General features: G+C 35.9%; 1 protein-coding gene and 1 long non-coding RNA gene across 3 annotated transcripts; one reads left to right on the top strand and one right to left on the bottom strand.

Moving 5' to 3' along the window:
• Positions 1 to 411: 411 nt before the first annotated feature.
• Positions 412 to 26,309, bottom strand: LOC309494559. The gene is made up of 6 exons (XR_014204362.1): positions 26,097 to 26,309; positions 22,824 to 22,893; positions 22,631 to 22,724; positions 20,440 to 20,612; positions 15,803 to 16,003; positions 412 to 1,741 (listed from the first exon to the last, which is right to left on the bottom strand). It is a non-coding gene; the product is annotated as an uncharacterized lncRNA (long non-coding RNA).
• On the top strand, positions 11,193 to 19,761 carry mnx2b (motor neuron and pancreas homeobox 2b). 2 transcript variants are annotated; one of them, XM_082163908.1, is made up of 3 exons: positions 11,193 to 16,005; positions 17,926 to 18,086; positions 18,760 to 19,761. In XM_082163908.1, the coding sequence occupies exons 1-3, from the start codon at positions 15,588 to 15,590 to the stop codon at positions 19,132 to 19,134; spliced, it is 954 nt and encodes a 317-aa protein (XP_082020034.1). In that variant the 5' UTR covers positions 11,193 to 15,587; the 3' UTR covers positions 19,135 to 19,761. The 2 variants fall into 2 exon arrangements, with proteins under 2 accessions (XP_082020034.1, XP_082020033.1); XM_082163907.1 differs by having other exon boundaries at positions 11,193 to 16,029.
• Positions 26,310 to 27,615: the final 1,306 nt, after the last annotated feature.

The following is a 27,615-nucleotide window of genomic DNA, read 5'->3' as shown; positions in this document are numbered from 1 at the left end:
GACAAGAGGCTTTTAAAAATAAAGTAAACACAATCTCCTCAGTCCTCCGAAGATCCCGAAAAAATGTCTGTTGGTGCTTCAGTGACTACTTCGCTCAGAGAACCTGTCAGTCACAGCTGTCAATCATGACGTTACACCACCGCATCACGTAACTAACTAAAAACCAACTTATTTTTTAAACAGACACTTGAACTTACATCAGCGTGATAAAAACGACAGCAAATGAAAGAAACCACCTTTGGAAAAAAGATATTTGAAGTGTAATTTAATTGTTTAGTTGGTCTCACGTCCCGTTGAATAACACGGGGAGGCGGGGCTTATGACCTATACTAGGACCAGTCACCGGGGGGCGATCGAGACGTTTTGGCTTCACTTTTCAGGGCTTGTGCGGCACGCTTGGTATAGATCTGCTATGGGGGTTAAATCATGTATGTACATGTGCAGCAGCAGCATCAGTGTGTCTTACATGCTCACAACAATGTCTGTGAATGTATTGGCAGTAGCAAGTATCGGTACTTGCTCTGCAGAAGAAGCAGCGTAGCAGATCTATTCCACCAAGACCAAATACATTAACTTTGCCATATCCATTACCATACCAATCTCTATTACCATACCAATCTCCCGAGAGTTGTCATGAAATAACTGTGGATGTGTTAAATAGAATAAGGTTCATACCCATACAGAAATTGGACTTTCACTGCGGTCAAGTACTTTTACACTGCGGTAAAAGTGTGACAACTAGCCCCGGTCTCCCAAATGCTCAACTTTCAAACACTTAAACGTCTTTTTTTTAAGCACTCATTGGACTTTCGTGTTTGTGTTAAGCAGAGGTTATAAACACACACACACATAAATTCATGCACGCCCCTCCCTCGCAGAGCATCTTTACCGTAAGCCCTTTTAATTTTCCTGAAATAGGCAGCTGACAGCCGCTTCATATTGATGGAGTGCGCGGAGACAAATGCAAAGATGGAGTGACACGCTGTTATCTGTCTCTGGACGCTGTTCATCCTCTCATCTCATTGCATACACAAACACACACATTCATCCAGTTACTTTTTAGTATCACTTATCATGATTACAGTGAGAAAGCGGTAACCATTTGCATTAAACGTCATGCTGGAATGTTGACACAAACAGTTGATATTAGTTGATATGGATATATTAATGATCAAAATGAACCGTTAAGAGAGTGTTTTGTCACCTCTTTGCTTCAAGGCCTATATCAAGTTTATGAATGACTGTATGTCTATGCTTTTCATGCAGTTGTGTTTATGATGCTGTCTATTAGATTTCTAGAATGTCGTACAATGCTGAAAAAACTGAAAATGCAAACATCATGTTACTATTGCTTGAATGATCTTTATTGCTAGTTTTGGTACAGGCTATCAATTTTTTAGACGAACATGCAGCGATGAGGGGAAGACGTTGAATGAGGTGATGGAACTCAGGACGCCAGCACCTTTAATGGGTGTAATTATACCAAGTGGATGGTTCCACTCTGGATTACAACCTTCTGCCACAAGGTGAAGTGCTCTGATAAATGAGGTGTGTAATCTCTCAAGACACACAAATACACAGGTTTACACATATACATGTACACATATGCACAAACATTCATCTCCTTGAAGCTTTGCACAAGAGTAGTTTACCTGTCTGGTGAGATGTATTAAGCACTGCAGAAATTTTCATGTCATTTATGTTTTGCATCTAGGAGTTTGTGGGAAGTCCCGGATGTGTACTGTGAAAAAAACACACTAAATTGTTTATTCATCTCAATCACTGAGTAACTGAAACATTTATTCAACCGAATTGTTCAGGAACAAAAAGTGACTAGAGCTGTGTTTGAAATCACCTCTATACCCTCATACACTATTCCCGACTCCACTAATATAGTTCACTTGAAGTGAGTGAATTCGGACACTGAGTGCACTTGGAGCTTTTGCATAGTTAGTGCTTGCTGTTTAATAATCATTTGAAACTAAGCAAACTGGCAGCTCCAGCAGTATTGTACCTGTATAATATTATGCGGTGCCCATTTTGGACCAGCGCCATCTTCTGGCGAGAAGTGGAAATTCATTAGACACGACCCCTTACGCTGAGTGTACATCAGGGGCCAGTTGCATAAACATAGCCATTATGTTAAGACTGTGTCTTAAGAACTAGTATGATCAGCTAAAAGTTAGTTAGGGGTAATCAGTCTTACTGTTCGGTGTCAAATTAGACCAATCTTTTATGTTACTGACTTTAAAAAGTTATTAACAGTTATAAATAATACAATTGGATGACTAACTTGTAAGACTAGTCTTAACAGTTTATGCAACTGGCCACAGTTGTACACTTATTATTGCGGTGCATTGTGGGATTGAATGAGTGCCCTAGAAATTGCTGTCCCCTCAAATATTGCCCTATTTAAGGTTTCAGGAGCAGATTTCAGACAAAGCCAAAGCGTGTTTCGTATTTTTTCAGATCGTTCTGGCGGTACTTTGATGTAATACACTGATCAGTCTGTCCAGCGCCACATCAAGTCGAATACACCCCATGGTGCCGCTGAAATCATATACTGTCAGAGTAGGTATACTACATTTGAATTTGAACTTACTTATGGATTTATGTTCTGTTCTATATAGTAAAATCAGATCCAAAGCACGCACATCCACTGCAAAGCAATATGTTGCTCAAATTGGGTGATCAACAAGGAAATTAATAAAAAAGGAAAAAAGTCGGCTCACTGCGGCTCCAAAAATGTGAAAAGTTTGATGATAGACTCACACACAGGTGGTACCGTTTTGAGCACGTAGGCTCTTCGTCAGACAATTAAAAGTTAAACACACCACACCGTTATACTAACAGGTAAAGAAAATACCCCCCCCCCCCTAAAAAAAAGGGGTATTTTTTAAAAATAATAATACAAATTATTACTATTCTATAGTATGAATATGGGTAGTATGAATGAAATTTGGACATACTACATCTTCCATGTTGTTACTGTCATGTGACCTACCAGCTTTTGTGGGAAAACGGCTTAACATTTAATGAATCGACAGACCATCGGCTAATCTTCAACATGTTTGCTCTTAAACATTTTGGATTGATCTATTTTTCGTATGTATTCGGACACACTACTCTGTTGGCGTACTGTTTTTCGCATATTATACAGTAGGGAAGTATTCGATTTCGGAAGGCAGCGCTGCTGTCTTTATGAATGAGTCATTGAATCGTTCATTCAACCCATTCGTTCAATAACGGTCAATCATTCAGGAACGAAACAGGGCACTGTCTTTATGTGCGAACTCAATCATTATAAGCCACTTCTCCACCGTTTGACCGGACAGTTCTAAGAATGGTAAGGAATGGTTTCCACTTGAGCTGGTACGGCGAATTCTTGGCCTGGAATTCTCCGCACGGTTGGATAACCGTGTTGATCTGTGCTGGTAAAATGCGTGAAGTGACGTCGCAACTCAGGATTGGTGGTCATTTGCCCCAGTTTCTCTGTAGCTGGCTAAGAAACCATATCCGCATCGGCTGGGCCGGATCGGCATGGAATGGAACTCTTTAACCAAAGAGAACGGTTTGGCCCGACGATGGAAAAGCGTCTCTTCTGAATGAGGAATAATGCAATTTAACAAATTTCACACCTTTCATCAACAAGCCACATAATTTGAGATAACATTTATGTCAAACACATACGAAATCGTATAACAATAAAAATCATCTCACACACTTGATGTATAGATGTTAGATTTCATGTGACAAGTGCCAATACCATAAATAAATAAAAAATTGCTTTAAAATGGTATTATATGGATTTTGGGAGGCACTCAAAACTAATTTTCCCCCTTTATTTTATATTAGCGCGTGCAATGACTAATCCTTTATGTTTAAGTCTGCAGTGTACACTGCCTCCAATCCTTGATTAAACATGTTGAATGTGTTTTATAAGGGGGCGTGGTTGCTCATTTCAGTCAATTAGCTGCCGGCAGCAGGGCCAGCGGGCCATCTGTGTAAAAAGACATGAACTGACCCGTCTTCCTCTGGACGAGTGCACGAAAGAGGAGGACAGGAGGAGGAGAGGGGGATGGAGTGATGAGAGTGATGAACGGCAATGTGTCAGTTCGGCACACAGATTAACCTCAGGTCCAATCGAGCGCCAGTTAATTAACCCTACTGATGAAATGAACTGAGTATTATATCCCCCCCACAGCATCTATCAATGACATCGCTGACTGCCTCGTCTTCATGAGAGTTCCAGGAGAGGACTGGGAACTAGTTGATGGGTCATTCTGAGCAAATGGTGTCAGTTGTGCTAGAAATTCATGGGGAAAATATTTTGAATTTATTTATATAAAAATGTTCACAGAGTGCATGTCCCCATTTACAAATAGATTTATATACATGTAGAATCCATTTAGATTTCTGAAATACTTCATGTATTTTCTGAGAAATTTCAGTGAATTTGTCCCTGCTTTTTTTCAGTTTATCATTTAATTATTTAAAAAATAATCGGAATACCTTTAACCGAATAGCATCATAACTTGACAATAGTTCAAACATATATATATATATATATATATATATATTAATAACAAGGCCAATATGTTTAAACAAATTGAGATCTAGAAGATCTAAAGAAAATTCTTTGAGGATCATATTTTCATATTTTTATTTTATTTTATTATTTACATTTATTTTCTCTCTTATTTATTGATTGAGACTTTGAAGATGATTTTTTGTAACAGTTGAACAAGGCCAAAACGTTTAGAAGATTTAAAGAAAACTTCTGAAAACCTCAGTTTGAACTATAGTCAAGTTATGATGCTATTCGGTTAAAGGTATTCCGATTATTTTTTAAATAATTAAATGATAAACTGAAAAATTTAAGGCGGTTATTAGTGCAGGGACAAATTAACAGAATTTTCTCAGAAAATACATGAAGCATTTCAGAAAGAAAAAAAAACATTTTAATTCCAAAAGAAGCTAAATGGATTCTTGTATATAAAACTACAGTAGTTGTAAATGGGGACATGCACTCTGTGAACATTTTTTATTGTTTATTTATTTTTTTTCACTTTCATTGCACATATCAAACACATCTATTAAATCTATCAAATAATGTGACTACATTCTGTATCAGTTAATTCTATCAGTATAAGTCATGGGGAGATATACAGTATAGTACCGTTTTCTGAGAATGACCTGAAAATGAAAACGAATACATACTTTAAAGATGCACCCAATAGAGAGTCACAAATAAAATTAGAAATACATAGTGTATTTGCCAGTGATAAAGCAAAACGCAAAAAAGGAACTTGCTTCTAACATACAGTAGTGAGCCGTTGCAACCTGTGTTCATAAATAATGTAATGATTCAGTCAGAAGTCAGCATTAGGTTCATTGCTTTTCCATACTCTTATATTCTAATGCAGCCACTTACTTATGCTGTGGCCTTTACTTAGCATCTGTTGGTGAATAAATGTCATCCAATAAGAGCTTGAGAGAGATGTTGGACTCGATTTGATCACAGCTAAGGTGACACAGACACTCAATCGAAATACTGACACCAAAAAGCCATTTGTTGTTCGGACAATTTATGAGGAATTGAATAAAATTCGACAGCTTGACTGAGTAATTGATTTTCTCATTTGGCAATCCGATAGTGGTCGAAGCTCGACAGTCGGCGGTGAAGTGCAAAACTGGCACGTAGCAATCTCAACAGGGTTCCTATATTGGCAAAACAGTTTACCTCAATAACCTCGATCTATCAGGTCAATAATTTAGGCATAAAGCTACTCAAACAGACGTATACCCAGACACTGTAAATCAGATTTACATCGCACAGAAAGATTTTATGTCTCTCTTAGAAGTCCACATTTATGTATGACAATTTCCCCATAAGATTAAAATTAAAATTAGCCATAACAAACAGTTTCTATATTCCATATGTGACCCTAGACCACAAAACCAGTGACATGGGTCAATTTTTTTTAAATTGAGATGTATAGATCATCTGAAAGCTGAATAAATAAGCTTTCCATTGAGGTATGGTTTGTTAGGAGATACAACTATTTGAAAATCTGGAATCTGAGGGTGCAAAAAAATCTAAACATTGAGAAAATCTCCTTTAAAGTTGTCCATTTATGATGCCGATTGTGCTGCATTCACTCACAAAAATAAATGTTTTATATATTAACGGTAGGAAATTTACAAATTATCTTCATGGAACATGATCTTTACTTAATATCCTAATGATTTTTGGCATAAAAGAAAAATCTATAATTTTGACCCATACAATGTATTATTGGCTATTTCCATAAATATACCCGTGCGACTTGTGACTGGTTTTGTGATCCAGGGTCACATATTAGAAATATTTCATGACTGCATTCACTTGATTATAAGTCGTTTTTTTTTGTTCAAAGACCCAGACTTAGGATGACCATTAGTATACCTTTATCTTGACATACACACAGCCCACAAGATAACAAGAAATGAACCCTTAAAGGATTCATTTACCTGATCTGACTGATAAACATGACTTTAGTTGTTGTTAACTGTTGTAGTAATATTTAAAATAATGTTTTTGTCTCGAATTGAAGCATGTTGCCACAAGGGATGTCAACATTAACGCATGCATTCATTTTAAAATCCTTAACACGTAAAAAAAAAAAAAAAGCATGCATAATTGCGTCATTAACGTAATTTTCTTCATGAGTATTTTCAACTCAACACATGTCCTCAAAATTTCCATTTTGGTTCAACAGATGTTTGTTCTTCCACTCTTTATCATAACCAGACAGTCAGATGTCCACTTTTCTGCATGGATAAATAGATGTCCTGTTTGTGCATATCCATGCAAATTTTTTACCAAGGACAAATTGAAGTGGTTAATAGATGGTGTCAACATCTGCTGCCCACACACACTCACATTTTAACATAACATGTCTATATCATTAATCAAACCATTTAGCCACTGTGTGAGCTGTCACAATTGTTGTCTGGGAAGTCTTCAATTCTCACAGGTCATTAGAGGGAACGTGTGAGTGAGACAATGGAAGAATAGAGAGAGCTGGTGGGGTATTGTTCTCTGAGGGTTGTCCTCTTGTAGGATGTGGAGATAAAGCTTTCAGAATAGGGAGGCAAAGAGAGGTCAGTGTCTAAGCTGGAGATGTTTCTCACCCTTCTCTGAGAAGGACATGAAGCTGCGTTATTCAGTCAAACAACTCCACTGTGTCGAGGATTCAACTAATACAGGGACAAAAATGTGTATCTTTACTGGAGAGTATCAGAATTCTTCTCCATTATGATGAAGTATGAACTCGTGTGATTAAAAAATATTAAAATATGCTTGAGTATGAAAACTTCTGCATGAAAAATCTTCTGAAAAAAATGTGTTCCTTGTTTGTGCTTAACTATGCTAGGTGGATGCTAGTGTGCATTAATAAAAATCATTTTTTGGTACAATAAAAAAAATATTTTACAAAAATATTAGATGAAAAAACTTGAAAAGGAAAATTTGAAATGTGGCCTTGGCAACTAACTGAAATAAACATTAAATTAAAGCTAAATTGAAATATAAAATGACAAAAGTACATAACAAAATTGACTAAAACTTAAACCCACATTAAAATGAAAATTTAAAATACAAAAAGAAAAGCTCAATACTATAATAGTATTTTAAATATATAATAAAAAATATATAAAAATATGAATGAATACTATAATAAATACTTAAAATAACAGCCTCCTATATTATTCTGATAATAAACAAATATATAAAAAAAACAAATTAAAAAAAATTGACAAAAGCACATAAATTACTAAAACTTATAGTCTGAAACTATATATATAAAAAATACTATAACAGTATATAAATAATAATCTGCTATATAAATATATCTTCTAGTGTGTTGCTAATTGATTACAAGGTCATTGCTAGGGTGTTCAGGGTCATCGCTACACAAGTCACATGATTTGAAGTATTATTCATGTTCGTGGCACAAACGGTGGGACCAATAACGCGCCGAATATTATTACTTATGGTGAAGGGTTTGTTCAATTCTCTATGAGCCAGAAGAAAGCACCACTTACAAGTAGACTAAAAATTTCAAAGAGCAAAGCATCATGGTGACTTGTAATCGAAAGACCAAAGGCCACATCATCCAGCGATTATGATTTGCATGCGATGTTAAACAATAAAAAAATAATAATAATATTTTGCATTAAGGCCATTTATAATGCAAGGTCACCAAAGGCAACATCTGGCAGTAAATCTGTGTATGGTGTAGGTTAATTTGTTAAATAGGCTAACAGTAAAAATTGCCTTGAACTTATTTGACATATTATCTTGCCTAGTAACAAGTTGAAAGCGTACCGACTCCATCTCAACCAAAGGTTGCCATTCTCAGACAAATTAGCCAATAAAGGCCACACTTACTGTGTGCTAATGACTTTAACTTCCTCATTGACTTTATATGTCACTATGCCGGCCAGCTTCAAAGGAGATTCACTGTAATCCATAGCAAAACCAACATCAATTAGCACATATGCTGTAGGTAAGTGGAGATAATGAAAGATTATGGAGGGCGGGAAACGGGCAGGAGGATACACTGGGAGAAAGGAAACTTCAAAGCTCTCAGTCTTCTCTCTTAAAGGAAGAGATAATGGTGCGTTGAGATAGCAGGGATATCAGGGTGAAAGTAATTATGTCTTCTTGTGTGTGATTGGTACAATATGGGTTGTTTATCTACAAGCACACAATGAGGCCCTTGTGTGGGGCCATAAAAAACCTGCTTGTTAAAGGCGGCCCATTAAACCGCCATAAACCTCACACCATCTCTGGAAGCGTAAGGTGCGTTGGTTACCTGTGTGGAAAAAACAAACAGGTGGCTGATTGAACTCTTTTAAATCAATGAATGTGCTTGTGTTTTAATTTAAAGGGTTAGTTCACCCAAAAATGTTCCTTCCCCGTAAGACCTTCGTTCATCTTCGGAACACAAATTAAGATATTTTTGATTAAATCTGAGAGCTGGCTCACTCCTCCATAGGCTTCTAAGACACTATAACTTGCTGGCCCAGAAAATGCATTAAAGACATCATTAATATAGTCCAAGTGGGCTTACCACCACGTAGGCTTACTATTGGCCGACGCTGGTCATGTGTGTGATAGGTGGTGACGTGCAACACAGACGCGCTACGCTTAAACACTACGTGAAAAGACTCGAGGCCCAGAGAGAAGGAAATGAATAGTGGAATAAAGTCATTATTTTTGTTTGTTTTTGCTCACAAAAAGTATTCTCGTCGCTTTATAAACTTAAGATTGAGCCACTGGAGTCACTTGGACTATATTAACGATGTCTTTAATGCATTTTCTGGGCCAGCAAGTTATAGTGTCTTAGAAGCCTATGGAGGAGTGAGCCAGCTCTCAGATTTAATCAAAAATATCTTAATTTGTGTTCCGAAGATGAACGAAGGTCTTACGGGGTTGGAACAACATGAGGGTGAGTAATTACTGACAGAATTTTCATTTTTGGGTGAACTAACCCTTTAAGTATTTTTTTAATCAAAGGTGATTTGTTCCACCAGAAACATTTTTTGTTATGCTAGTTAAAAGTCTCTTCACATCCTCATAGCAATCACTAAGTTAAGAGGTCTAAATGTATTTACATGTGTATAGTAAGAGTTCAGATGCAAAAGCCTCTTAAGTGCCGTCTGAAATTTTCTTCTAGAATGATCATCTTTATCAAGCTCGCATATTTAAGTTCAGTAATTTCACTTAAATGACAATTAATAGGTCATTTTCATTGCCATTTTAGTGAAATTACTGAACTTAAATATACGAGCTTGATAAAAATGATCATTCTAGAAGAAAATTTCAGATGTCACTTAAGAGGCTTTTGCATCTGAACTCTTCATATATATATCGTCTGTGGAAGGCGTATAGGGCCATAAAATGTTTGTCCAATGTGATGTCCTACCTGCCTGTCAACATATGTATTTTCATACCTCCGCACACATGCTTGCGCAGACAACACACGTCATCAGTGCGTTTCATGCAGAGTTAGACAGACGTCAGTCACAGAGCACCGCAAACGAAACAGCAGCCGCCTTTAACAGTTCCTCCAGATCCAAAACAACCATCTTATGCTGCGTTCACGCCATAACTACTGCAATTTGGAAGAGATGAAAACTCGTGACGTTATACTCGGAGCGGTTCGTGACTCGATTTATGAGTTTCAATGGCAACACTATAACGCTGACATGAAACTGCAGCAGTCAGGTGGTACAAGTCTATGTTCATTATTATTGTGGTTTAACGCCGTCTCTCGTCTCGTGACGCTTAGCAGACTCTGTTGTGTGTGTTCATGTGTTTTGGAGGAGGTGTGGCTTTGGAGACGCTCTGAAAGGAGTTCAGACTTCTGTTATCTTACATGAGGAAAGTTCATTTTAACCATCTTTTGATATTTTGAGACTAACACACACATTTCTGTATTTTTTTCTGGATGGATGTTTTAAAGTGGGACAACTAATACCGCAAAACATCACATAATTAATCCAGTCTGCTAATACTCACTGATGTTTGTGCTTTTGTGTTCCCTCCAAATAATGATGTGACTTCCTGGAGGATGATGTCATTAAAGAACTAGATTTTGTTTTTACAAAAGTCTAACGGAATAGAAAGTGCATGTGGACACAGGGAAAAAACGTATAAAATAAAAACAATATTAACATGTACATTTTAAAAAAGAAAACACTTGGAATATTTTTTTTATACATTTCCAGATTATGCTGTTTTGCTTCCTCCAAAAAAAAAAATAATAAAAAAATGATGTCACTTCATGGATGATGATGTCATTAAATAACTATTTTGTTTTTACAAAAGACTAACAGAATAGAAAAAACTATAAATTGATGAAAAAAAAAATGATGTCACTTCATGGATGATGATGTCATTAAATAACTATTTTGTTTTTACAAAAGACTAACAGAATAGAAAAACTAAATTGATGACAAATTAAAACAAAAAAGATGTTTAGATTGAATATATATATATATATATATATATATATATATATATACATATATATATACACACACACACACACATACATACATATATACACACATACTTACATACAACAAATATAGGAAATAAAATTAGTAAAATCTAATATTTCTTAATAAATTGCCTGTTTTTTGTTTGTATTAAATGTTCTTTTAAAAGTGATATTGTAATAAAGGTGAAGTCAGTAATATGATTTCCATCTATAAAACTGTTAAACATTAATATAATATACAAATTCTTAATTTGTTAATACTACAAATTATTTAAATTATATTGTTCTAAATATTTTTGATTAAATATTCAATCAGTTAAGACATTTACTGTATGTTATACTGCATATATGACCCTGCATGTAAATATGAAGAGTGTTTTCAGATGGAGAGGACAGGAGGTGTCATAATTATCTTTGAAGTCGTCTTATCTGAACGAATGATTGCTTCCTGACCCATCACAGAGTCATTGTAGCCATGACAAAACTGATCAACATAATAAAGCAACATCATTTCACGCCAGCCCAGATTAATTTATGAGTCCTGATAAAAGCTTATTACGTTTAGCGGCACAAATTACACTGAAAGGTGCAAATCGAGGACAAAAACATGATTTTTACATGAAAAAGAATGATTTTAAGTTACTTTCTGTCATTTGGGTAAAAGCTGGATGTTTATCAGCGTTCAGAAGCTCTGCCAAGAAAGGAGCCGTCCTCCGAGATCTTTCCTGAGCAGGAATAATTAGTATAATGCATTAGATGAAACCTCACACTAATTTTTCAAAAGTTGGTACACTAAAAGGGCTCGTGAATGGCACACGTTTAATAAAACATCTACTAATAGACTAGATTTTTACCTTTTCTGATGTGAGGAGTCCATGCAAATACTACTTTCAGGATATTATTATTGCTCCAGACATATTATACTTCAAAATAAAGATGAACAACAGGCCAGTTTGTACCAGACTGGAATTGGGGTCATGCTAATCAGAATTGAGCTGCTGACTCAGGCAGAGGATCAAACAGAGGTCATGAGGCATAGGCTGTCTGATCACTGCTGAGCTGCGATAATGACCGCAGAATATGTCTGAAATCAGAGATAAAGCCTTTAATGTTCTGTAAACGCGACAGGTAATAAAGTTTACAGGCCTTACATTAAATGATAAACTTTGACTTTGAAAGGCACATCAAGAGCGCACTGTGATATGTGATCTAAAGGCGATATGTGATCTAAATGCGCAGTGTGTGCCTATACTGTACATGCATGAACATTCAAATAAGCATTGATCTAGACTACTGCACATCACAATTCAAGATTCAAAATTCAATCAAGAACAAAACTCACAACATTATTTTAGAACATTCATTATTTTGTGTAAAACGTAAAAAAAATTACTACTGTGCTCAAACATCTCGTCTGAGGTCCAATTGAAAATTAAAGTGAGATATCAATAGTATTTAAACATTTCTTTAACATTTCTTGAACTTGAACATTTCTAATCATGTCCTAGACTAAATAACTCGTTTTATACTCTTTAATGTGTATTAAGGAACTTTAGGAAACACTTCTGAGGAAGTTGATTCTTAAAGGGATCGTTCACCCAAAAATGTTAAATTATTTACTCACCCTCGTTCCAAACCTGTATGAGTTTTGTTTCTGTATGGAACAAAAGAAGACATTTTGAAGAATGCTTGTAAGTTGATGATAGCCATTGACTTCCACAGTATTTTTTTTTTTTTTTTTTTCTATGGAAGTCAATGGCTTTACCGTCAACTGTCTGGTTACAAACATTCTTCAAAATATCTTCATATTTGTTCAACAAAAAAAACAAAACAAAAAAAAACTCAGACAGGTTTGGAACAACTTGAGGGTGATTAATGACACAATTAAAAATTTTAGGTGAACTATCCCTTTAAGTAAAACATAAAACTTAGATTTCTATCAAGACACCTGAGCTAAGAGCAACATATGAGCAGTGAAATGTTCCAGTGGATAGACCATTCGGACATAATGTTTAGAAAGAACTCAAAGTAGGCTACAGTATAATGCATCTGCAAAACACGGCAACATTTTAAATTAAATCTAAACATTTAAATTAAAATAATACAGAAATATACCAGATAAATCACAATCATTCTTGTTACAGATATATGTCAGAAGTCTTATTTTTCAATGCATGTCATTGCAATGAATCACTGGCAAGCATGCAACAAACCTGCATGTGTGCGCGCGCGCGCGCAATAGGCCTGCTAAAGAGAGGGCGGGACACGAGGCCATTGATTCAATTTAATTCGCGCACCTCTGTCACAGGGTGCCAAAGACGGATTTACCAGTGGCCGGGATGTTTAAATTACTTTTAAATCATAAAAGCAGCGCACCGGCCGAGGGGAGCTAGAGGTAGAGGTTGCTGGGAATATGCGAAGAGCGCTTGATTTCTCTTGAACAAATTAGCTCCAATGGCTGTGTCTCAAAACCTAGTGAGCTGCCTAACTAGACAGCATATTTGGTAGCCACATATTTGGTTACATTTGTTTTTAGATAAAAAATTAAAATCCAGACATAAAAAAAAGAATTTTTATTTGTAATTTTTGTTTTTGTTTTCATGTACAATGCAATAATATGTACAATACATTGTCATCAAAGACATTATCGATGTAGACTGCATGTTGTCTAGGTAGGCAGCACACTAGGTGTTGAGTCACAGCCTGCTTCAGCATCGCAGCCCGGCGCTCATTTACTGTATAGAGGGGCGGGATGCTCCAATCTTCTCGGGTCAAGGCGAAAATATCAGTTTCAACCTCCCGTCGCCTGAGCAGGGACTGTTTTCCATGTTATTAATCCACCGTCCACTGCCTTTTCATGTAGGCAATATTTAAAACAACAGCTGCGAATTTCAATTCATTTCGTCTCGATTTATTGCGTGTTTACGACAAGCAGGTCATGGATGGAATGAAGGTTTTGAATGAATTGCCTATATTTCATTCAATATTTTTTATATAGCCTAGGTATACAACTATTTGTATTATTTGTTTCCCCCTGTAATAATGCTTACTTAGTGTTTGCATTTATATAGAAGATTGTAGAATATATTGACTAGCCTATAACATAAATGTGCGATGATAATTTAGGCTATCGCACGATGTTAATGCGGTCGGATTTATGTGTTTTTTCGATAAATTTCTGTCTTAAATTAATTTATTAAAAGCATCTTAATACCCATCATATATAGCATATATAGTGGAATAAACACTCAAGTCCATGAAAATGAGCAACAAACTGTATTTTCGAACTGATGGGAGGTTCTCATAGGAAAATATAAATTCACGCCGTACAAGCATTTATTATGATTATATTTAATAATAATGTACTGTAAAAAAAAAAAAAAAAAAAAAACACTTTAAGAAGCAACCAGAGCCTACAAATATTTTATTTGTCTAAATCCATAGGCTGGTTAATTTAGTCATACTGAATTTGAAAGAAAACAGTTTAAATTTGGATGTCATAGCCTAGGCCTATACATTTTTGGGTTAAGTGACAAAACACTTTTTAATCAGACCATTTAATGTTGCGAACATTTGACTTATTATATAGGTTAATGCATAATTATATGGACTATGTACCTAATGTAAATTATCTTGACAATACAGCCGATATTCTTTAAATAAGCGATTCGTAAAAAAATATTAGATTACATTATTAGTATTAATATGTGGGCTACATCTTGGACAACTGCTCAGTGACGTTATTTTTTTATTTGATATTATGTGAGATACTGAATAATAATAATTATTATTATTATTATTATTAATTATTAAGCACCAAATGCAGGTTTTAAGGTCTAACAAATAGTAAAAGCAGCATAATAATCTTACAAAATAAATAAACTTATCGCGACAAGAATTATTATGTCATTTATAAATTAATGTAGATGATTTTGGGATACCTTTAAACGTGCGATTAACTGAGCTACAGTAAGCCACGAGAAACGCTTGGTTTCAGGCACTTTGGAAACTTCGCAAGCGTCGTTGCTCTGGTGTTGGTGTTGAGGAACAAGTCTCAGTCCAAGGACGTGCTCGAAGAGTCTGTACTACAGTATGATTAGTTAATTAGAAAACTGTCAAGTGATCTACTCCCGCAGGACATCCACTGCAGCCAATCAGCGCTCACAAAGGCGTTATGACTGAGATGTGAACGCGCGGAGAGGTTCAGAGAGCAGGGTAGATGACAGAGATACTGTTCTAAACAAGAGACCGCCGTGTTAAAGAACGATTTAGCGATCGTATATCCTTTCTGGGCGCATTTTCTTTCTTTTCTTTTTTGTGCGTAAAAGTTTAGAGATACTTTATTAACTATAGGTACTTTGGCCGTCTCATGGGCTGAGTTCCAAATATCCGTTAGACTGAACTCTACATATCCCACAAGTTAAAAATAGAGCAGAAAGTATCACTAATCGTTTTTAAAACGCATGTATCTGTGCGTAAAACACGGCTATCCAAGTGTTTTCCTGCAACTCCAAACAACCTAGAAGCGTTGCAATGGAAAAATCAAAGAACTTCAGGATCGACGCTCTTCTGGCTGAAGAACCACATCGAGGGACCCGAGAAGTATCACCTGGACTGAGTAGTGACAGCCCGACTGGTAGCCCGGTGTCCTGCAGGCGCGCAGACACTCCGTCCCCCTGCGCCATACACCTCCAAACCGGAATCATACCCAAACCAGGGCTGCTCAATCTCCCACACCCGGGACTCACTTCAATTCCAGGCATGTACACGACGCCCATGTACCCCATTTCAGCGTTGGGAGGTCAGCACCCAGCCCTGGCGTACTCGGGTTTTACGCAGCTGACGCACTCGTACCCGGAGCAGCTGAAGGCGGCGGCGATGGCCGGGTCTTTACCGCTGGAGCACTGGATACGAGCAGGCATCATGGTACCAAGACTGCCCGATTACACCTGTGAGTGGGGTAGCATGCAGATGAGTGGGTAACACTTTGTTAAATCATTACTAAACATTCAACAATCCTTGATCCTTGAACTATTTGAATGCATTATTAATCTGTTAAGCATTAAATGATTGACGTTTGTTATTCTTATCGATGAAATTTGAGTAGCATACCTATTTTATTTATTTACCATAATGCTAAACTGTTTAGTTGATCTACTTTCACATATGAACGGCTATATGAAAATAAATAAATTGCATCTGAATTTATGATTTAAAATATATAAATCAAGTTCTTGACCTGCTTAAATATAAATAGGCTAGATGATATGTAAAGCATTATAAGTTCCATTTGGGAGCTATTTTTGGCTCTAACTTGACTTCTTGTTTTTCAAATAAATAATTCCTTATTCCGTAGTGCTGTTTTAAAGTACTCAGAATTCACATGAGCACAAATTACAGTTTTTCCGTAATTAAAAAAACTACAAAAGCATCTGATCATGTAAATAGAAAAATAAGCTGTCACTGGAAGTTTTCTCCAAATCATGCAGGGAACTTGTGCACCTCCATCATTATGGCATAATTACCGCCATACACCAAAATTTTGTTGCATTACCGCCATTTTCGGTTTGAAAGCAAACATTGTAAAAGCTCATGAAATCCTTTTCAACGTAATCAAAGGTAAAGAAAAGCAAACAGAGGGAGAGAGATGTGCTTACACACCTGTGACTCTTGAAAGACCTGGAGTTAATTTGTCACTAAGCAATTATGATGGTTTATAACTCCTGTTTGATGGATTATTAAACTGAAATCATGGTGGTCACATGTGGCGAAATTAGTTTGCTGAATTATAAATGACAATCTAGGTGGCTAAATGATAAGACAGTATCAGGAAATTATGACACTATATTAATTTTATTCAACATGTATTTGCAATTAAAATAGCTTTTTAAAATTGAAAGCATAATTTTAAAGAACTTAAAAAAAAAAAATTGTTGTAAAGAAACAAATAGCCAATATATTTGATCATATTTAACAGATATTACACTCTTCATAGACATGATTGAAAGATTATATTATCCTTGGATAGTTAAAAGAAACAACAACTCAACAATAAAGTCATTTTGACACTCTGGCTGAACAATGTTTCCATATAGTGTTACCAGGATTTACACCAAACTGTAATAATATAATTTTATTTTTGGCTTCTTTATAAAGCCATAAATGTCAGCTTGATGGAAATTGTCTTTGTGTGAGAGAGAAACTATAAACAAACACCTTAAACATACTGTAGTTCATCAATAAAATCCCAAAAGTGTTCATTGAATTTTCATTAAGTTAATGGCTTGCTCTTGCATTTTATGGCCGCCCAGCCCTGCTTCAACTGTGTTTAACAATAAGCTGCAGTAAAGCTATTATGGTAAATGATAGCTACAAATTCTAGGCTTTCTTTTGTGTGTGTGTGTGTGTGTGTGTGTGTCCAACCCTGCAAGTCCTTGACATTATATAAAAGAGACAAAAATCTCATAAAAATAATCTAGACGTGGATTACAGTATCTTGTATCCCTTTTGGCTGGTGCTTAATTTTTATATACCGGCACAAGAGGCCTCTTATTCATTTGGAAGAGATTTACAGTTTTAGCAATGACGTTATGCAGGCTTTTAAGTGAAAATGCTGCTAAACATTTATGCCCTTAAGTTCAACATGAAGTTATGTTAAACTGCAGCAGAATATTTGCATTTCATTAGCGTTGCGCGGACTTGAAATAACCCATCACTGAGCCATATCTACACAAAAGAATATCACTTGGATGTGGGTCTGTTCGACCTGGACCACTTACCACAAAAACTCAATTTAATGGTCTTTTGTGGGAAACCTGTTTATATTTTATACAATCTATTAATGTCCTCTTTCTTTCGTTTTGTCTTACAGCCGCACCCCAGTCCGGTTTGATGGGTAAATGTCGAAGGCCTCGGACAGCATTCACCAGTCAACAACTACTGGAGCTGGAAAACCAGTTTAAACTGAACAAGTACCTTTCCAGACCCAAACGCTTCGAAGTGGCCACATCGCTCATGCTGACCGAGACACAGGTAAAGGAGTGTGAAAGTCAGAGTTTTGATATACATTATACAGTGATTACCAGATTTACACTATTGAACAAAAGTTTGTTTGTTAGGCTAAGTAACTTTATTCAGCAAGGGTGCATTAAATTGATCAAAAGTGACAAAAGTAACAGAAAAGACTGTTACTAAAGATTTTGTTTCAAACAAATGCTGTTCTTTCTATAATTCAAAGAATCTGGAAAAAATGTATCAAGGTTTCCACAAAAATATGAAGCAGCACAACTATTTTCAACAGATAATAATTAGAAATGTTTCTAGAGCAGCGAATCATAATGATTTCTGAAGGATCATGTGACACTGAAGACTGGAGTAATGATGCTGAAAATTCAGCTTTGCGTCACAAGAATAAATTACATTTTAAAATGTATTAAAACAGAAAACAATTCATTTTAATTGTATTTCACAATATTAGTTTTACTCTATTTTTGATCAAATAAATGCAGCCTTGGTAAGAGAAAAAAAAGACCCAAAGTTATTAAAATTCGACTCGTTCGGTTGGAGAAAGACTAAAACAACATTGATATGGTGTCACCTAGTGTCCAAAGTTTCTTTTCCATACATTGTTTTCTTTATGATTATTGTTTCTCTGGCAGAAGGTGGCTATTCTGCTGACATCCTTGTGTGTTCGTGTGTAAAACAGGTCAAGATCTGGTTCCAGAACCGGCGAATGAAGTGGAAACGCAGTCGTAAGGCTAAAGAACAGGCCGCACAGGTCGAGGTCGAACGCCAACGTGGGGGAAGCAAATCGACCAATGAGAGGCCAGGAAGGGACGGTCGCAGGGCTCTCGCTCAGAGTGTGGAGGAGCACGAGGAAGAGGACGATCTCGACGAGGACGATGAAGAAGATGAGGAGGAAGGGCCACACAGGTTCATAAACGACACCCTAAATGTAGCACGTTCCACAGACTTTCTGCACCACACATCTGCATTGGGATACCACGCCGACAGCCCGTTCTCCGAGGACGACATGGAGGAGGTGGGAGGCGGCGACAGGAAGATTGGGGCAGGGTTATGAAAAGATTTCCAAATGGAAACTGAGACTGCATGAACTCGCAGCAGCATTACAGTCCTGTGCTGTGGTTTGACTATGGCAATGGTAAGATAAAAAAACTGAGACTATAAAAGCCAAACCATTTAGCCACCTAAAGACACACGAAAAGCCAGCCAAGTGTACAGTATAGAGGGACTTCATTGGTGTTTGAGGTGTCAGAGAATCTTATACAAAGTAGACGTTTAATATAACAGATAACAAGCATTTAAGCTGTGTTCCAAAACCTGTAAACAGCATTTTTCAAGGCATCACAATATAGAGGTAAACATTTGAAAAATAATAATAATAATACTTTTATTCAGCAAGGATGCATTATATTGATCAAAAGTGACCATAAAAACGTTTATAATGTTACAAAAGATTTCCATTTCAAATAAATGCTATTCTATTCATCAAAGAATCCTGAAAAAAAAAAAAAAGTATCATTGTATCCACAAACATATTACGCAGCACAACTGTTTTCAACATTGATAATAATAATAAATGTTTCTTGAGCAGCAAATCATCATATTTGAATGATTTCTGAAGGATCATGTGACACTGAAGACTGGAGTAATGATGCTGAAAATTCAGCTTGGATCACAGGAATAAGTTACATTTTATAATATATTCAAATAAAATCACAGTTATTTTAAATTGTAATAAAATGTAACAATATTAGCATTTTTACAGATTTCCCCCCCCCCCCGATAAAAATAAATCGTGAGAATAAGAGACTCCAAAAAAATCGGACTCCAATCTTTTGAACGATAATTTATTATTAATTCAATAGAGAAAAAATATTAATAAACAGCTTAAAAACATCATGCTGTTAGCTTCGCAACATGCTAACGTTAAAGGCTATGAGAATCAGTTGTTCACGTATGGCAGCTCACTAGGTTTTGGAACAGAGCTTTTGATTACAATTTTTGAGAGCTATGTGTCGTTTCAGCAAGACTTATATGTTAATTTATTGTTTTTGTCCATTGTAAATAGCATCAGATGTTCTGTGTCATGCTTACATGTGTACAGTTTTTGCAGCAAAACACGTTTGCTTCATTATTATCGATTGCAAATAAACCTCCACTAAATATAGGCTACAGTAATTCTGCAAAAACATATTATTTATTTAAATACTGGTGAATATGGAAACCCTATTTAATTTCTTTATAAAAAAAAACACCTGCATGATTCAACCATGCATATTATTCCAAAGAAATCTTAAGGTTAACAGTAATATTAACAGCAATAATAGCAAATAATGACAGATTTGGAAAAAAGAAGTATTACCATTGGGAAACATCAAGATGCTCTGGAGGGTGAACTTGACCTTCAGCTTCCATGTCAAGGTCAGAAAGTGTGTGATGATGGTGTTTCAAGCGGCCAGTAGTCCTTCACAATCCACTGCAAACTTCATCCTGGTATGAAACGGGCACTTTTCATGACCCAATCAATTCCTGAGGCTGCGAAGACACACTCATTATGTGCCAAAACGTCATTTATATATTTGAAATGTATGTAGTTTCATGTGGTGTCAAAGCAAAACAACAAAATAACATTAAATCAGTTTGAAATTCATTGTTTTAGAGTTGATTAATTACATGCTTGGTTTGTTTAAAGGTACAACATGCATACTGTAGAAATATTAAAATATGCAGTATAAATGAATATGCATTTCTCTGACTTCTCTCCACCTGTGCATCATTTACCTGTGTGATGTAAGAGAGCTGGAGGCATTTTTATTTCTAAACGTCATGTTTACATTCATATGTGGCTCAGTGTTTGTTCACGTTGATGTTATTTAAGCAAGTTTAAGTCTGTGTAATTTATTTCCATTGAAGGACGCAAGGGAGGTTGATACAAAGTATAATAATGTTATATTTGTCTGTGTTGCTGTAAATTGCTGCAAATAAACGAAAAGAAAAACTAAAGTGTGACAATGATTCTTCAAAACCTGAATAAAGCTCCCTTCAAGAGGCATCAAAACACATTCAGATAATGGGCCTATTTGGGTAACATTCATATACTGTATATATAAACATACTGTGTGTGTGTGTGTGTGTGTGTGTGTGTGTGTGTGTGTGTGTGTGTGTGTGTGTGTGTGTGTGTGTGTGTGTGTGTGTGTGTGTGTGTGTGTGTGTGTGTGTGTGTACATAGCCTATACACACACACACATACATTTCATCAAGGCATGTTCAGATAATGGGCCTATTTGTGTCTATTTGTGTAAAATCCATATATACGTATATATGTATGTGTGTGTGTGTGTGTGTGTGTGTGTGTGTGTGTGTGTGTGTATACATAGCCTACATACACACACACACACACACACACACACACACACACACACACACGTATGTATGTATGTATATATATTAATCGGTTTGATAGCACTAAATATAATATAATATAATATAATATAAAAATCTTTATTTTTAAAGCTCACTTGGATTTTTCTTGAAATTCTATTTGAAATATAAGAATTGAAGATACCATTATTCCTAAATAAAGCGCTATCTTTTAAGTCATTGACTGAATGTGCAGCAAGATTCGGACACAACCGACGAGGCTGATTAACATGCTGGAGAATGGCAAATCTGTAGCCCATAATAAACCAGCAGAAAGAGGTTATTTACAGCCCAGCCTCTCAAATATGAATTACTCAGGCGGGTTTACTGATAGTCAAATAATTAAGTTAATGAAGAGGAAGTAAAGTAATCAGCCCCTTGGTAGTGATGTCATCAGGGTAATTTCATTTACACAAAAAAGCAAGAAATAAAAAAGAAAAATGATGGCAATCCGACTACAACAAGGCGGTTTATAGGGCGTTTGTATGAGGGCGGTGATTAAACGCACAAGTACAGACAGCATAACTTCTCTGTCACGGAGGCTACAGGACAGCGTGTTTATATAGTGATTAAATGCATTTTTAACTGGCCTCAGAAAGGTGCCTCTGCCTTGTTAAAACTGAACCAGACCGGGACATCGAGGACAGTCTCTGAGAGAGTTTTTTTTTACTCATTTTCAGAGATTGGACTGCACAGGTTTATTTCCTGGGTAAGGCGAATAGCTTTCGCTCACTGACGGGAGATTATAGGGTTTTACAGCTTGAAAGTTGTCAATGAAACCCTCAAAAGTTTTACATTGGATAGGTTTTAAAGTCAAGAAAAGGACTCCGTGTAGCGTCTACCTGATTAGGTAAATTGCACGTTAACTTTTGCATCACACTTTTATCTGAAGCGGCCAACGCAGTTTATGCCTGGGAATCAAACACATGACCTTGGAGTTGCATGTATTACACTCATAGAAATAGGACAGGAGAGAGCCTCAGAATGCAAGATTAGTTTTGCTAAGTGCAGCACTTTTCATGTTTACCTAAATGTTTAGGCTGTATGTTAGTGTGTTCTACATAAACAGGTGATTTACAATTTTTACATTAGTTTTATTCAAATGTTCTGGAGAAAATGAGAGCGATACTTGCCTATGCAAAACGTTGGTCTTGCACGTTGCAGCCAGGTTGTTGCTATGTGTTTGATAGGGTCTTCTGTAAGCCTATGGGAATGTTCCTCCTTGTTCTGAAAATTAAAGTAAAATAATAAAACAAGACTAAAGTCACTCAACAAGTCACACGATTCATGTCCATAGTCAGTAATGGCATGGAACAAATTACACACCTAATTAAAATTAGGCAGTGGTTCTCGATCAGGGGCCGGGGGCCCACTAGGGGGCCTCAGCAAAGGGAGCCTTTAGGATGACTTAAAAATAATTAAAATAAGACAAAACAAGCATTAAAATAAGCTAAAATCATGACATTTCTGGGTTTAATTCACTCTCTCAACAACTCTTTTTTTTTTTTTTTAAGTGCCACAGGTCGTACTGGTATTTTTAATACATTTGATCTAGTTATAAACATTCTTTTTTGTATTTTTAAAAATCCTTATCCAGTAAATCATGAACACCTGGAAAGGTCATAGGTTCTTTGAATATTGTTGCCGACAGTGGGAGTCAAAAAAGGTTGAGAAGGTTGAAAAATTAAGGTTTTGTTCAAACATTTCAAATAGCAATAGTGATTCTTGCCTTAGCAAACGCCACAGTAAATCTAAAAACAGTCATGCTGGCATTTGTGAACTACTGATTTCCAGTATTATATGTTATATTGAGTGTTTTGATGTTTTAGATTTAACACTTGCATATAAATGACATTATTCAGGTGGTTTTAGCGTCCACTTGTACACACTGCAAGATGGACACAAATGCTGACTAGCTTTTACGGCATTGACCCAAAGTCATGAGCATGTAGATTTGATGATATCCCGACTTTATTCATGGCTCCGCTTTCAGCAACAGCCCTTTTATCCGCATGAAAATGTCAGTTTCATAGTGAAATAAGTAAATGCGACTCTACCAATTTGTCTGCCGGCAAATCAGCAACAATAACTTGACCGACATGACCCCGTAAAACATTTATACCCTGTAGTTTAATCAATCAGACTCATTACGGGAATATGAACAGATTGTGTGATCTTTTAAAGTAATCACCCTTATTGCTTGAGATTTCCCTCGGCCTTGTCGTGTCACTTAAGCTAATGGGAAGGTAAGAGAATGAGAGACTGGCCCCATAAATTCACATCTGTCCCGACTCTAACCGCAGCTCAAACACACACAAAAAGGCCAAGTTTTAGTAATAAACTTTATTGAAAAAGGCTCAGCCTTTTCTCTTTAAATGCAAGCTTGCGTTCGGGACAGGCATTTATTATGCTTGCGGGAAATCTATCAAACAGATGCGAAATGTGGCTTAATAATCAAGATAAGCGACTAGCTAGCCGTCACGATGATTATGATTGGCTTGGAGTCAGCAAAAGGCTGTGTTTGTTTTTCCCTGCTGTAATAAATAATCAAGCCTATCCTTGAGATGTGATTTCTGAATGTACACGTAGAAAGCGGCCGATGTTTACTTTTATACGCTAGTGGCTAATTTCAATGTTCGGGCCTACCTAAACTTGAAGCGAACGCAGTATATTTATAGCTGATTGCCCTGTGACTGTTTTAAAGACATAAACTTCAACCCAGTCCTCTATACCGGTGTCAAATAAAGCCAGATTCAAAATCAAATTTAAGCCTAGAAATAAACGGAACGGATTGTGAATGTTACAAAGAAAGAGTGTCAATCAAAAAAAAAAAAAAAAAAAAGGTCCAATCAATTTGTCCATCAATCATTTGTAGGCAAATAAATACAATATCCACAGGATTTTACTAAATGTGACGCGTTTAAACTGTATTCCCAACCCCTTCCCTTTATGGCAGATCTGTGATTTACTGAACGAGAGAAACACTGGAGGATCAAAGGCACTCCACATTGACCCATAATCCCTGGCTAATTAAATAATTCACTAATTGATTCATCACCAAATCAATAAAGCAGGAGATGGTTTATGGTGTTGGTATAGCACTCTGTGACCAATTGGTTGCAACTAGAAAGATGAATTTTTATTAGTGGTTTTGTCAAGGGATGCATGAATATTACTTTTGCAATTACTTTAGGCTTTCGTTAGTTTGACAGAAAACGTAAAAGGCTAGTTTTTAAAATACAGTCATTTCTTGTTAATTATCCAAATGGTCAAGGCATCCCTGCTGGAAAATCCCAGTAAAACCAGTCTAAGGTTGTGGCTGGTTTTACATGGCTTCTAGGCGGCCGTTTATGGTCTGGTCTAAACTGGATTAGATGGTTGATAAAATGTACTACCACCTGGTGGATGTGGTTTTGACATTATAAGACCACATTAGACTAGAAAAAATAAAAAATTAAAAAAATTGTCAAGAAACTTATCAGTAACTTGTCTGGGGCCAAATCCTTATTTTGTGTGTGTGTGTGTGTGTATTAATGATAATTGAGAATTAATGAGAATTGAGGCCAACAATTGCTTAATTTCAATTGCTTAAATACATATATATTATTAAGCAATTGTTGCCCTCAATTCTCATAAATGTAATGTGAGAAAATATTATTATAATCCAAAAAATACAGATATTTTTTGAATTGTAAATAACTAATACATGTCTGTTTTCATTAATGCTGATTTAAATAACTAATATATATATATATATATATATATATATATATATATATATATATATATATATATATATATATATAACTATGGTTACGATTTGAATATGTATATATATGTGTGTGTGTGTGTGTGTGTGTGTGTGTGTGTGTGTGTGTGTGTGTTTGTGTGTGTGTGTGTGTGTGTGTGTGTGTGTGTGTGTGTGTGTCTGTATATATACACATACATATACACACATATACAGAATATGTGTATAAATATGTGTGTATATACAGTATACATTTTGGTTTTCAAGAGAATACTCTCATTCTTCATCCGGCACAACATTGCAAAATTCAAATCGTAACCATTTTAAATATTAGGTATAGATCTTTTTTCCCAGCAGGGATGCTGATTAACATACTAAAAAAGATTAGCCTCAGACAAAACAAAGGTAGGTTTCGTTTGACCTTGATGTGGACTATAACATGACATCATCTCATAGCCTGTGGGATCATGAAAGCAGAAACGGCCGACAGTCCCACACGCTCCCCAGACCATAAACATTGTTTCTGTATAATGAATGATTATCCAGAGAAGGCCGAATGGACTTTAAGTGGGATGGTTTGCATGGACGGAAAAGCTAATTAAAGTGTAATTCATCCCACTGGAACTGTATCTATGTCTGTGCATTATACGTCAGCTGTCTGGCAGTGGCGATGTCTAGGTGAACGTGTGTCCATATGCAGTTTATGGCTTCTCTTTCCCCCGTCGGTGGCGTAAGGTCATTGATGAGATTTATTAAGATGAACATTGAGTCAGAACGTCACTTCTGACCCTCACAGCCCCCGTGAATCATAAATTCAGGAGCCTAAACAGCCTGTAATAATTGTTTCATACCTTTGAGTAGCAGCGTATACCAGCCATAGGGGTTTGACCAGACCTTTTTGTTGAGGTTTCGGTAGGTGGTCCTTGACGAGTGAAGGTCAGCCACTAAATGAACAACATTCAAATGTCACACTTACAGAGCCAAAGCGGCCAACATTCACAGATTTTTGGATGCTTTCCTCATGTCAGTAGCGGAGGCATTTTTAATTAATTTGGCGAAAACAAAAGCTCTGTCAAAAAGAACAGGTAATTTTTTTTATTAATATAAATAATACAAAAAAGAAGTACACAAAAAATAAAAAATGCTTTTTGTATAAATATTTTTCATGTTTTTTAATAATTCTCAATTTATTCAAATTTTAAAGTGTCTTTTTTATTTTTTATTATCTAATCCTTAGTATTGCAACCATTTAATATTATAAATGTATCATACATCACAGTTTAAGGAAAATGTCATATAGACAAGCTCTTCCTTTGTAGACAATTATTCTCCAAAAAAGTATATATATATATTTTTTTTACTAATTACAAAAATATCCAACATAGAATTACAGTGGAAAGTACCGTAGTAAGTTAATGCATCAGATGGTAATTCAATCCCTGCTTAAAAAAAAAAAAAAACTAAAACCAGCCAAGACTGGTCAAAGCTGGTTTAAGCTGGACATAGCTGGTTTATGATGGTCTTCCAGCCTGGCCAAGCTGGTTTAAGCTGCTTTTAGCTGTCTCCCAGCTTGAGCAGCTCAGACCAGCCTAGTCAGATTAAAAAAATAAAAAATAAAAAAAAAATCTAAAACCAGCCTGGGAGACCAGCTAAAACCAGCTTGGCCTGGTTTAAACTTTTTGTTTTGTTTTTTTGCAGGAATGGTCATTCCACATATTCATGGTACGTAACACTTTACAGTTAGTTAACCACATTAGTTTATGAACTAATAATGAAATACACTTCTACAGCATTTACTAATATTTGTTAATTTCAACATTTAATACATTATTTTAAAAAAGTTGTATTTGTTTACATTAGTTAATGCACTATAATATAACGAACAAACAACTGTATTTTTATAAACTAAGTAAACTAACTAGGGATGCACCGATCCACATTTTTTCACTTCAGATCCGATCCCGATACCTGAATTTGGATATCGGCCGATACCGATACTATTCCGATACCAGAGCTGTGTTTGCTTTAATATTATTATTATCATTATTGTTTATTTTATATGATGCTGAAATAAACTCCTCTCAACAGGCAAGTATGATATGTAGGCCTACATATTTATGCATGTATGGTAAGTATAAGGTCAGAAAAGGAAGTCAGAAAAACAGTAAATCCTGTTAACAAGAAAAATCCCATTCTGAAAACAAATATGCAACTGTAGGTCATGTCAATATTTATTACATTCCCAAAATGTCAAATACTTGAGTCTTGAAATATAAGAAAAGTGCAAGTGTAAACATCTTACACACACACACACACACACTATCTAAAGGGTGATCCTCGCTCCGATGCTGTAACTCTCTCGATGAATGC

The sequence above is a fragment of the Leuciscus leuciscus genome (genome assembly GCF_965113295.1).
Source record: "Leuciscus leuciscus genome assembly, chromosome: 3".
NCBI lineage: Eukaryota > Metazoa > Chordata > Actinopteri > Cypriniformes > Leuciscidae > Leuciscus > Leuciscus leuciscus.
The sequence above is the reverse complement of the archived record's forward strand: the minus strand, read 5'-3'. Positions and strand labels throughout refer to the sequence as shown.

Bases quoted from the DNA above. Each gene is read 5' to 3' on its own strand.
- mnx2b (XM_082163907.1), top strand. From the start codon at position 15,588: ATGGAAAAATCAAAGAACTTCAGGATCGACGCTCTTCTGGCTGAAGAA. The intron at 16,030-17,925 runs GTGGGTAACACT...TTTGTCTTACAG, and splicing joins GTGGGGTAGCATGCAGATGA to CCGCACCCCAGTCCGGTTTG. The intron at 18,087-18,759 runs GTAAAGGAGTGT...TGTGTAAAACAG, and splicing joins TCATGCTGACCGAGACACAG to GTCAAGATCTGGTTCCAGAA.